Source organism: Neopelma chrysocephalum, unplaced genomic scaffold (assembly GCF_003984885.1).
Source record: "Neopelma chrysocephalum unplaced genomic scaffold, ASM398488v2 Primary Assembly neopelma1_257, whole genome shotgun sequence".
NCBI classification, from domain to species: domain Eukaryota; kingdom Metazoa; phylum Chordata; class Aves; order Passeriformes; family Pipridae; genus Neopelma; species Neopelma chrysocephalum.
Genome location: NW_020897919.1, coordinates 369,555 through 381,842, shown reverse-complemented (window position 1 = coordinate 381,842; position 12,288 = coordinate 369,555). Strand labels below are relative to the sequence as shown.

The window sequence follows — 12,288 nt, the reverse complement described above, 5'->3', positions numbered from 1 at the left end:
GTTCTTTGCAACTAAGATGATAAGACTCCGTTCAGGAAAGCACTTAAGCGTGTGCTTAAATTGCTTTGTGGGTGCCCTGTAGCGTAACCAAACTGTGCGGGAATGGGTTTGACCACAGCCTCTCGTTGTGTTTGATCTGCCTTCGGGAGGATCAGTCCTCAACTCCAGAGACAGGCCACCACGGATTATTCCCTAAGTGCTTTATTAACTGCCTGTGCTGGGAATTCAATTAGTCTGGGTTTGTGTAATTTGGCTCGGTTTCCCTGAGCGGCTGAAAGCACAGGTAAATGAGCTCTCAGGAGCAGTAACTGCCCCGCTGTTCCCGGTGCCTCAGCCGGGGGTCAGAGCCCATTAGCTGATGGAAACACAGCCCGGAGCCAGCGAGGCTCGCCCGGAGCCGGGGGCTGGAACCAGAGCCGTGACGGGCTCCGCAGTGTCAGCCCAGGAGAGCTGCTCAGAATGGCTGAGCTCCTCCCGGGCAATGCTGGAGAGCTGCAGCACAGGGGGAAGGGAAAGTGCTTCGTGACTGAGTCGTGATATTTATTCACAACCATTCCCAGTGTCTTTCTCCACAACCAGAGAGCAAGGTCATGGGCAGGAGTCCTTGTCGTGATAGGCATTTGCATCTGTTGTATTCTGTTTATATGTATTACCAATTCATTTGTGTCGTGTGTCTTCGTTTCTCTGTATCCTCTGATGACCCAGTTTATTATGGAAAATTTGACTATTTAGTTTTGTTTCCTGCAGAAAATATTGCAGCTACTGCCTGAGAGGATTTTTTATCGATGGCATTTTCGCAGTATAGGTAAGAAGAAATGGTTTAAAAACATTCTAGTGCAAATAAAATCAATGTCTTCTCTAGTCACTTCCCTGGTTCCACAAGCCCTGAATCCCTCAGCACTGCCCACACAAATGGTACTCACACTGAAGACTTGCAGCTCAGCATTCCCAAAGCACATGGAAAAATGTTTTTGCCTGCTGCAACAGATCTGTGTCCCTTGCTTGGGGTGCCTTGGATTGCCTGCTTCACTTTTATTTTGCATGAATATTCTTTCAGTTTTTATCTTCTTGGATTTACCTGGCTCTCTTCCATGTGATGGAAGCTCTCAGGATGAGGGGAATTTAAACCAACACACCTTTTCCTGCTTAGGTCTCCCTTTGGATTCACAGACCAACTCCAAACATTGGGATTCAGGAGTGCTGTGGATCTGTATGTGACTTGCAGATTTGCAGTAGGATGTCTTTGCAAGTGATTGCACAAGAAATGCCTGTTCCAATGCATCCCACCAGGGATAGATCCTGTGTGGAACTTGATCCTCTCTGCCTCCTGGAAATTCATCCTGTAAAACTTGGGCACTGAATAGGCGGCAGAAAGTTCTGCTTCCAACTGCTGCCAAAGTAGTCCCAACATTTTGTTTTGCTGCTTATTAAAGTAAATTTTATGGAGGCGTTCTGTTCCTTCTGAGTAGGACTTTTTTGTTGTGGTTGGGTTTGGTTTCCAGCACTGTCTCACCAGCTGCCTTGTTTGTCATCAGAACAAGGAATTGCTGTTGCAGAAGAACAATGAGTGGAAGTTAAAGGTCAAGGAAAGGGCTGTTGTCACATTTCCACTCAGCAGTGACAAAAATAAGAGGAGACATCTGCCTGACCACTTCATACTGGTTCAGCTGAGCTAGTCCAGAACAAATTGGTTTCAGTCAGTTGTTTTGTAGCTGATATGTTCTTTATGCTTCTCTTGGGTGGCCATATTGGGATAATTTTTTGAGTGAGCAATTTTTTACAGCTCTGCCTTGGGATTTCCTTTTTGCTTAATGTTCACGTGCACTAATGCGTGTTTTCTATACATGTTAATAATTTCCATTTAGTATTGTGAAATGAAGAGAGCTGGAGGGAAGGAACCTGTGTAAGGGCTGTACATAATTCACAACCTTACTATTTATGAAAATAATTTGAGACATTGTCATCTGACTAAACCCAAAGTACCATACTGGAGAGACACACCATAGTAAATCTTACTCCACTGATGATGATGGTGATTGTAACCAGCTTTACTTTGGATTTTTTCCCCCTCAGTTGTCTTAAAACCTAGTGCAGTGGCCACAGAGTAAATGGCATTAAACTAGCCTTTTGTGGAGTATTTTTAAAAAACAGTGTGGTGGTAGGGCCCATTCTTTGTGTCTGATAGTGCCTATTTAACTTTCCTAATCCAGGGTCGATTCTGAAGAAACTTTTGCACACTGGAAATTCTCTCAAGGTATTTCTTTGTTTTCATATTCCTTTTCCCTTTAATTCTTATGAAGCATATCACTTTGCAGCTTTTCAGTATCAGTGGTTTTCAGGTTGTTAGGCTTTGTAATTTTACTTACCTTTTAATCGTAAATCCTATTGTTGTGATCCCAGATGATTTTAACATTTGTCTTCTGTTATTTTGCTGCTTTAATGACCTTCATAAAGTTATCCAGAGAAGGTATAAATACATACTGCTTAATGCTTCATTTTTTCAGCTCTTTTTAGCATTAAGTATACTGTATTAAACCTAGGATTAAAATAATAATGTGAACACCCTGGTATGATGGAAAGACTTCCTAGCACCTGGCTGGGGTGAGAGCTCTCTTTCTGCATGTTTTAAACCATTTAACCACGTTACTGCACTTAGTTTACTGTCTTTTCCCACAAATCCATCCCCTCCTCAGATAAGATGTGAAGGAATCCGGCTGTTCCTGCTCTGGCTCCAAGCCCTGCAGACGAACTGTGGGGAGGAGCAGATCCTGCTGTTCGCCTGCCTCGTGCCCGGCTTCCCGCCCCTGGCGTCCTCACGGGGCCCCTGCACCCTGGAGAGCCTCATCAGCCCGCCCTGCCCGCCCGACGGTGAGTGGGAACACCGCTCCCACCCGGGCACCGGGAATGTGGCATTCCAAGGGGATGCCGTCTGTCAGGCTGCTCTGCTTGGTGCAGCTGTAGAGCCGCCCGATGTTGTCAGCCAGAGCGGTCGGGGTTTGTGGTTTGCCTGTTGGTTTGGGTTTTTTTAATTGAGAGGCAGCAGTAGGAACCTGTCACTGCAAAATAAGCAGGTGTGCAGGTTTCCAGCTCGTTGGTTCACCTGCAGTGGCTGCTGCTGGCAGTCCTTGGAAACCACGGGGAATCAGATGCCGGTGCCACCCTCGATGGGATGTGGCAGGACTGGGAGAAATGCCCAGTAGTTACTGGACTTGGGTTTTGTACAGCTTAGTAGTGCATTACTGGGTATTTTAAATTGATCTTTTCATAGAAAATTCTTTTATTTCAGTGTTCTCATGTTTATGTTTAAAACATTTTGTTTTAGCTAAGATTTTTCCAGAGGAAATAACCCCGCTTTTGCCAGCTGTCTCTGGAGAGAAAATTGCTGAAGACCAAACCTGCTATTTTCTTCAGCTCCTGTTAAAATACATGGTAATTCAGGTGAGGAAGATGTGTGTTTGTAACCAGTCATATCTGGGGGATGTACTGGTCACAGAATATGAATTCTACACTGTATCAGTACAGAGCTGGCTTTGCCCCTCCCCTGGAAGAAGCTGGCTCCTGCACTTTATTAGTCTTGTTTTTGAAAGGAAAATCATCCCAAAGGTGCTTCCTTGTGCCATCTTTGGTTATAATAAGAAGTTTGTCTCATTTGTGATAAGAATGAATGAATGTTATCCAAACTTGCAGGAAACTGACTATTTTATGTGCTTGTGGTTTCATTTAGAAAACTGATATGGGGTGAAGATGAGATTTGTTCTCTTTGGACACATACCTAGATGAAAAGAAATCTAAAGGACCACTGGAGGAAGAGATAAAAAGAGATGGCTTCTAAAATTTCTTTTTTAAAGGATGCAACTAACATGTACATAAATTTAATTAGAAGTAGATCAGATGAATCTGTACAGGAAAGAAATTAAGATAATGTATATATTTAAAAAGTACAGATAAAGCAATATTTGAAATAAAGTGGAAACTATATAGACAATGAACATTAAAGAGCTCAATTTAAAAAATAGATTATAATTAAATACTTTGACATACACTTTTTAATATCAAAAGGCAAGACCAAAGTGATATTTGGAAGGGATTTTGTCATCTTGAATACATGCTTTATTTTGAAAAGTGACTGTAAGAAATTATCAGCTTCCTCCACAGCACCCTTTGTTTTACATATCAGAATCTCGCAACTCCAGTTAAAAATAAAATTTCAATCTTCCTTTTATACACTTTTTCCATGTTTGGGATCTAAACAAACCTGACTGCACTGTAAATCCCATTGCACAGTGGTTCACCCACGTTTATTTGTGTAGCTCGTTAGTGGGGAGCAGAGCTGGGCACTGCCCTTGCTGCAGACAGGCTGAGGTTCAAGTCATCTGATAGAAGTGCAGAGTGATCACCTGGAGCCAGAAGGCAGATCACATCTGCAGCTTTAAGAAAGTTTATGCCTGAGGAGAATGTAATGTGTCATTTTATTTACATCACACTCGTGATGTTTATTTACAACGCAAATAACACCATACAAACACTCAGCAGTCTTGTATTTTACGAAAGCAGGGCATTGCAGGTTTCCCACAGAATCCCAGCATGGGTCAGGCTGGAAGGGACCACAGTGGCTCCTCTGGTTCCACCTCCCTGCTCCAGCAGGGTCATCCCAGAGCACACGGCACAGGAGTGTGTGCAGACAGGTCTGGAATATCTCCAGTGAGGAGACTCCACACCCTCTCTGGGCAATCTTTCCAGTGCTCAGTCATTGCACAGGAAAGTTCTTCCTCATGTCCAGGTGGAACTTCCTGGGAATCAGTTCCTGCCTGTTCCTCTTGTCCTGTTGCTGTCCCGAGCAGAGCCTGATCCAGCCTCTGACACATAAACTGTGTCAGTCACATGCAGCTCATCTCAAACTGAAGGTGTTTTAAAATGAAAAGAGTAACTCAATGTCAAAATCTGTCATTCTATATAAATATCATATATATTTATATTATATATAAATATTTCTGATAGGAGTGTAGCCCAGAGTAACTTTTTCAGAATTTACATGTGAGAAGCAAATTTGGTAAAAACATGGTCTGACAGCTTCTGTGTTCCCAGCACAAACACACTGGCTGCTGCTGAATTCACTGTCTTGGGGATGCCAAAGCCCTCTGGGGTTATTCTTACTTTATATTCTCAGTGTAGTTTGTAAAGGGGGTTTCAGGACTGTGCTAGTTTTTTAGCTCTTGTTAAAGTGTAGTTGTGTGTTTTTGTGCTCGATGCAGGATGATTGTCAGTATAACACATTAACCTAAGGCTTTTTGTTTGTTTCTCTCTAACTCCATGACACAGGCTGCAAGCTTGGAGTGGAAAAACAAGGAGAACCAAGACACTGGGTTTAAGTTTCTCTTCACCTTGTTTAGAAAATACTATCTTCCTCACTTGTTTCCATCTTTTACAAAGCTAACCAACCTCTACAAACCTGTGCTTGGTAAGTTGTGGGTTTTTGTCTTCAAAGTTGGAAAAAGGAGGTGACAGAATGTGCTCTCTGATGGTTTTTAGAGAACCAGTGAGCTGTCCAGGTGTGGGGGAGCAGCTGACTTAGTTACCCTTATTTTGCTACCTTTTTCATTGGAGAGAAAATGAGCATGAAGGGCCAACTGAAAGAAAATTGAGATGTACCTCTGCAGTTGTAGGATTAAAAGCATGTTATTTCAGAAACAAGGTTTTCCTAATTTTCTACTGAATTATGTAGTACAGTCAATAGGAGCAGTGGTGTTAGTCCTCACCTGATGTAGTCCAGCCTTTTCTTCATCATCCTTCCCCTCCCTTTGACTTTTACCTTCTGTTTTTATAGTTTAGTATTTAGTGTCCAAAATCACCTCAGTGCCACCTTGGCTTTGTTGTTTACACCTAGAGCCCGGGCCTTTCATGTTTTCCAGCTGTATACAAGTGATTTTTCCTTAAATCTAAGCAACTGAAGGAATTGTGACCCAACCTGTCTCCCTTCAGCAATCTTCCACTTCTTCCCATGTGTTTTCTGTCTTTCATTTCAGTGTGTGAACTTCTCTTTTCTGATGCACTAAGAATCCTTTTGTTCTTCATCTTTGCACTATTGAGTGTTCCACAGCCATCTTCTCTTTCTGTCTGCACTTTATTAAAGACACTCTGCGAAAGTGATAAAATGAACTTACATTGTAGCAGGAGGAGTTATCTAGTTCAGATTTTGCCCTTCTTTTTGCAACCCTTTTCTTTCTCTTTCCTTTGTTTTGTGTGATACAAGCGATAACCTCCAGGGAAGATCTGTGCTGTTATGTTCTCTGTGTTCTTTAGGAGTGAAAAGTTATGATAGAATATAAACATTAATACAATAAAAGCAGTCATTGCATCTGTTGTTTCACAGGGAGGAAATGCTGGTGACGTGTTCAATACGTTTAAACCAGAGTTTGGAAGCTGTTACAGTTTTTAAGATTACATTTTCTTTCTATGTTTCCTTTTTCTCATACCAGATATTCCTGATATCAGGCCAAGGCCAGTGTATGTCACTGCAACACGAAACAATGAGAGTGTCTATAGCACGAAAATCCCGTATATGGCAGCTCGAGTTGTTTTTATTAAGTGGCTTGTTACCTTCTTCCTTGAAAAGAAATACTTAACTGCTGTTCAGAACACAAAAAATGGAGGAGAAGTGCTCCCTAAAATTATTCAGGTGAGCTTTAGAGTTTGCCTCTCTTTTCTTATGTACATGCTAACCTTGCAGGATGATCTCACTGCACTGACAGCTGAAGCACAAAGAAATGCTACCCCATAGTGAATAAATGATGTAGGTACTTATTTGATTTTCTTTGCCTTTGATGGAGGAGGGAATCTCCAAGCAAAGCCCTTCAGTTATTCACTGGGAGTTTATTTTCCTCATAGCTTGTTGTATTGCCAGCTTCGGCAGTATTATATTTAGACTTCTGGAATTTACTCTGTAAACTGTCATACTTAGTTGTGCCATGGACCATCTCCCAGTGACTTCAAAAGCTGTTTTGTTTTCATCTTGGTTATAGCAGCTGTTTACAAAGAGATATTAGAGATGTATTTCGCTTTCAAACTGCCGGTTGAGACTTCTCTAGGATTAGGGACTTCCCACTGAATTTTAGAGAAAGAGATGCTTTTTCTCTTAAGAGACTCTCCAGTTTCCTGTCTGTGCCTTCCTCCACTCCCACCACTGCACTCCTGCTCTTTGAAGTGGACAAGTCAGTCAGCTGCTCTGGCCCATAGGAAGTGCACAGCTTGTGGAGTGTACAAGACCAGATTCCTCCTTGGATCCAGCAGTAACTGAAAATGGCTCTGCCTGACTGCTGGATCCCAGCAGTTGTGCCAGGCAGCACAGTGGGATCCCGAGCTCTGCCTGAGCATCCCAGAGCTTTGGTGGGTGCTGTTGCAGCCGTTCCATCGGGGTGTGTTTGCTCTGGCAGACGGTGGGGGCGAGCCAGGACAAGGCAGCAGAGCTGGAGGGCAGCACGTCGCAGGAGCAGGACGGGAACCACTCCAACAGCAGCACCCTGTCTGACAGGAGGCTCAGCAACTCCAGCCTGTGCAGCATCGACGAGCAGCACCGCGGCGTCTACGACATGGTGCAGAGGATCCTGCTTTCCACCCGCGGCTACGTCAACTTCGTCAACGAGGTCTTCCGACAGGTCACTGCCCGGGCTGCTCGCTGCTGGGGGGTTCATTGGGAACAGAAGGGTCGTCGTGAGGAGAACAGAGAGGCTGGGGTCTGGGAACTGGGCACACGTGATGCTGAGCACACCAGACCCTTTTATGTTGCTGTGCTGTGGGATGCAAAGGCTCCCCGGCCTGAGCAATACCTTTGGAATGGGTTTGCAGCTAAACTGGGGATAGGAAATGCTGTAGGGTTTGATCCTGTCTATCAGGGAGAGTGGTAATCTACTCGTAATTCAAAGGGACTGTTTTTTAGTGTGAAAAGTGTATTTACATCTCTTTCAGTACTTATATAATGCACATCAATATCACTTTTTTAATTGGCAAAATATGCTTTTTTTGGTACCAGATGACATTTTCAGACATTGATTTTCCTGCAGTGCAAAGGTCTTGAGTCACTATTATACTTTTTTTGGTCTCCTAAGACCTGCAGAGGTATGGGGTAGCAGCCAGCCTGGCCTGTGTAAGCCTTCAGAGAGAACATCTTCCCAGAATGATTCCCAGATACACATCTTGAGTAGTGTGTTGAAAATAAACTCATTGTCTTGATTTCCAAAAGTGCAGTGAGCAAAGATGAGCAGTGTGGGGTGGGTGTTTATGTGCATCACATCCATGTCCTACATAGAGTAAAATCAGTGAACTTTTCATTTTAGGCTTTTTTGTTGCCACCTTCTGATGTATCCGCAACACGGAAAGTGGTGAAGGTGTATCAGAAGTGGATACTGCAAGAGAAGCCCGTGTTCATGGAGGAGCCAGACAAAAAGGAGGACAGCCAGGATGCTGTTGTCCACCTGGAAGACTCCTCAGTGCAAACAGACGGTAAACATGTATGGTATCCCTGTTCCTTACTTTGTTCTGTCCACCCGCAATGCAGCGCTTAAGTTTTCACCTCGCTTTGTAAAGGAGTAACAACTAAAAATGTGTGGGGAATAAAGGTTAAAAAATGCTTTTATTTAAGGACTCACAACTTAAATAGTTACTGAGTGTCCAGTAGCACTTAGGGAGCGCAGGGCAGGATTGCAGCTGGTTTGGGAAACACCGTTTGTGGTTATTCCCTGTGTTTACAAACATGACAGGGAGACAGACACCCTGACAGGTTCTGCAGTGCTGCAATGGCCTGTCTGCTGCCTGGGCATGGAGGACTATTGCCTTTTGGTGGTAGTTACTTGAGACTTTGACAGTGGGTACTAACTTATATTTACTGGATGAAATATGTGCAATTGAGCACCTTAGTCTAGGAAATTAAAGTGTAGCTGCTGTTTCTGTGCATCATCTTTTCAAAACACTGTTTTGAAGCGTCAGTAAAAGTTCTTTGGTGCTATTGATGCTGTTTAAAGGGAGAGGTTTGAGTTGTAAATCCTAGTGAGGATTACAAGGTTTCAGCAGATTATTTTTGTAGAGGATTTAGAGTTTTGCCAGACTTAAATTTAAATGTTACTACCATCAGTGACTACAAAACATGATGTAAAATATTGTAAATAACACGCCTTCTGAAACTTTTATGAGCCTTTAAATTCCATATACAGCCTGTTTGTTCAGAAATTAAAAAATAATAGATAGTAATTCCTTGAGGAAATGAATGTAGGTCATGACAGTTCCCCCTTTTTTGCTGTTGACCTTTTAAATGGTTTTGATCCATGTGGACACGTTCCTTTCTTCTCTGTCACTGACCGGGCTGTGTTTGTGGCAGCTTTCCTCGGAGCACTCGGGGCACAAGCGCTCCTCCAGCTGGGGCAGGACGTACTCCTTCACCAGCGCTGTGAGCAGGGGATGTGTGCTGGAAGATGAGGACAGAGATGTGAAAGCTGGAGCCCAGGCTGCGTTACAGGTGTGCTGTGTGGGAAGGGGACGCGGCTGTAACTTCCCTAAGCATGTAACTCACACTGCAAATCACCTTCGAGTCTCTGAGACAAAGGAAAAGAGGTGTTCAAGCATATAACAGCAGGAAATGAGTGGCTGGAGGAATGTCCTCTTGCCTGCCCAAACAGAGGAGACATCCACAAGCCCCACACTGAGCCCTGTCCGCCTTGGGGGGTCTGTGATGTCACGTGGTTGCTCGCTGGAATGATGTAGAAAAACAAAGTGATGGGTAAAACATGGAGCTTCCCTAAGGAAAGGGAAGGGTTTAACTAGAGGAGGACAAGTATTTTATTGTAAGTCTTGACTGTTTTCCTTGCCGACACTGTGTAAATGGAGTGTCAATGCCTGTGTTGAAGGTGTTCCTGACAAACTCGGCCAATGTTTTCCTGTTGGAGCCGTGCACGGAGGTCCCGGTGCTGCTGAAGGAGCAGGTCGATGCTTGCAAAGCTGTTCTCAGTATCTTCAGGCGCATGATAATGGAGCTGTCAATGAATAAGAAGACATGGTAAACTTTACATGGCATCATTTAAGAGAAAGTTATCAACATTTAAACTTTCTGGGAGAGTTATTGGTAGGGAACAGACTGGCTTTCTCAGGGGCAGACCTTGCTACCTAAGTTATGTTTGAGATTTGCCTCTGAGTCGATTTGAGAGATTGCAGAACCTGCTGAGCCTGCATCCTTATACTGCTTCACTTCAAGGTTCTGGCTGGTATTTCCATTCCTAACTTCACCTCAAAAATGAGCTTTTCACAGTCCACAGCCAGTGGCTAAGGTTATTTTGCAGATGATCGGTGAAGTCCAAAGCGTGACCGTATTCTCAATAAATGAGGCTTGCTGGAGAATTAATGAACAAGTACAATTAGTAGAACATATGAACAAATGTGCAATTTTGTTTTGGAACCAGGGAACAGATGCTACAGATACTCCTCAGAATAACAGAAGCTGTGATGCAGAAGCCGAAAGAAAACCAGCCAAAGGACACATTTGCCCAGAGCATGGCTGGGTTGCTGTTCCGAGTGAGTGAGTGGGGCTGCTTGGTTTGTGTTGGCTCAGCAGGATTGCCCGTGGTTTTAGCTAAGTGCTATTGCACAGTGCTATGAAACCTGCTCGTATTACTGGGAAGGAGGACTTTTTTCCTGTTTTACAAGTAATTCTTTTGTAAACTGTGTGCTGAATTCGTTTGTTGGACCTGCCTGAAGGGCCACTTGTTTTTTTTCCCTCAGACCCTCATCGTGGCTTGGATCAGAGCGAACCTGAGCGTTTACATCTCTCGGGAGCTGTGGGATGAGCTGCTCAGTGTCCTGTCCTCCCTGACGGACTGGGAGGAGCTCATCAACGAGTGGGCCAACATCATGGACTCTCTGACAGCAGTGCTGGCCAGGACTGTGTATGGCGTGGAAATGACCAACCTGCCCTTGGACAAGCTCAGTGAACAGAAGGAAAAAAAGCAGAGGGGAAAAGGTCAGTCTGTGTGCTCGGTGCTTTTTGTATCAAACAAGGTAAATATTAAGTTTAATTTTTAAAATTAATTTAACATTAAATGCTACCTAATCTAGCGTAAGAACCTGTTTAGTCAAATGTGGAGCACTTTGGATTTCTGTATTGCCATCCTTCATTGAGAAGGAGAGGCAGCTGGGGTCAAGAGTAGATAGGAAGCTGTTTGGCAGGTTTGAGTGTGTGCTTACAGTCAGTGCTTTCTGTGTAGCAGAAATGAAAGGTGGTTTCCTGTGCTATAGAATGTCACAGGCATCTCTGTAAAAATTCCTTTCCATGTGTTATTAATAACTTTATTATTTACAGTTTTTTAGCTGCACTTACACGCCACCTTTAAATTGAGGCACAGAGTTGAAGTACCCATTGGTTTTTATTAATAGTAAAAATTCATCTGTGTTGTTTAAAGTATTAATATTTGTGATGCCTGAGTTCATTCATCCATCAGCAGAAATATGTGCCAAAGCATCCGGTGCCAGAGAATGTTGTGTTCTTTGCCCTAAGGTGGCATTTTAGAGCCTCAGAAGACAGCAGTAGTGGGAAGATCTTTTTCATTAAGCTGGAAGAGTCATCCTGAAGTCGTGGAGCCGATGAGATTCAGAAGCGCTACAACCTCTGGGGCCCCTGGAGTTGAGAAAGCCCGAAATATTGTTCGTCAGAGAGCGACAGGTCAGACCATAACTGAGTGCTTTTGTACCTCTACACTCAGGAACACAAGTTTTATAGCTGCCTTTGAGGTCTGGCTGCTGCCAAAAGCAGCTTCATAATTACCTGCGCAAACAGGTGTTGTGCATCTGGATGTCTTGGCCAGTGGGAGACGTGGAGTCAAAGTATTTTGGGAATTCTAAATGTAAGCTTTTAGCTACAGGACACTGAATTGCAAGTTAGACTTGTGCATCTTAGGGGTTTCTGTAAAGAAGTACATTGCTATTTTTATCAATTCATAAGAAAGCCTAAATTACCATCAGTCACATAACAGATAACACGTAATAAAGCAGGTATTTAATAAACAATTTTATCCTTTCATAGTTGCTTTATTTTCTCTCTTTTTCTTACCATGATGAGGTTTTCCTCTCAAAAGAAAAAAGGAAAGCAGGAGGAGGGAGACTGGGGTAAGGCATGCTGGGGGAGTGTTGGAGACCCCAGACATGGACCAAGTCCCTGTTTGCTCAAGCACTTCAGCAGCCTGAACCTGCCCTCTCTTTGTTTCATGGGAGCATCCTCCTGTGTGCCAGTTCCCTGGGCTGTGGATCCCAGCT

General features: G+C 43.6%; 1 protein-coding gene across 5 annotated transcripts in view; it reads left to right on the top strand.

Annotated features, from left to right (window-relative positions):
• The window catches only part of RALGAPA2 (Ral GTPase activating protein catalytic alpha subunit 2), a 95,159-nt gene that overhangs the window by 15,210 nt on the left and 67,661 nt on the right, over positions 1–12,288 (top strand). For all 5 annotated transcript variants that reach the window (XR_003537410.1, XM_027704159.1, XM_027704160.1 and 2 more), the window contains exons 4-16: positions 748–805; positions 2,211–2,254; positions 2,694–2,868; positions 3,323–3,438; positions 5,320–5,458; positions 6,477–6,676; positions 7,431–7,652; positions 8,331–8,504; positions 9,368–9,505; positions 9,894–10,042; positions 10,443–10,554; positions 10,762–10,999; positions 11,534–11,698. Coding sequence is in view for 4 of the 5 variants with exons in the window: in XM_027704159.1 (XP_027559960.1) it covers positions 748–805; positions 2,211–2,254; positions 2,694–2,868; positions 3,323–3,438; positions 5,320–5,458; positions 6,477–6,676; positions 7,431–7,652; positions 8,331–8,504; positions 9,368–9,505; positions 9,894–10,042; positions 10,443–10,554; positions 10,762–10,999; positions 11,534–11,698 (1,930 nt within the window). In the remaining variant the exon portion in view is untranslated. The remainder of the gene's footprint in view (positions 1–747; positions 806–2,210; positions 2,255–2,693; positions 2,869–3,322; positions 3,439–5,319; positions 5,459–6,476; positions 6,677–7,430; positions 7,653–8,330; positions 8,505–9,367; positions 9,506–9,893; positions 10,043–10,442; positions 10,555–10,761; positions 11,000–11,533; positions 11,699–12,288) is intronic.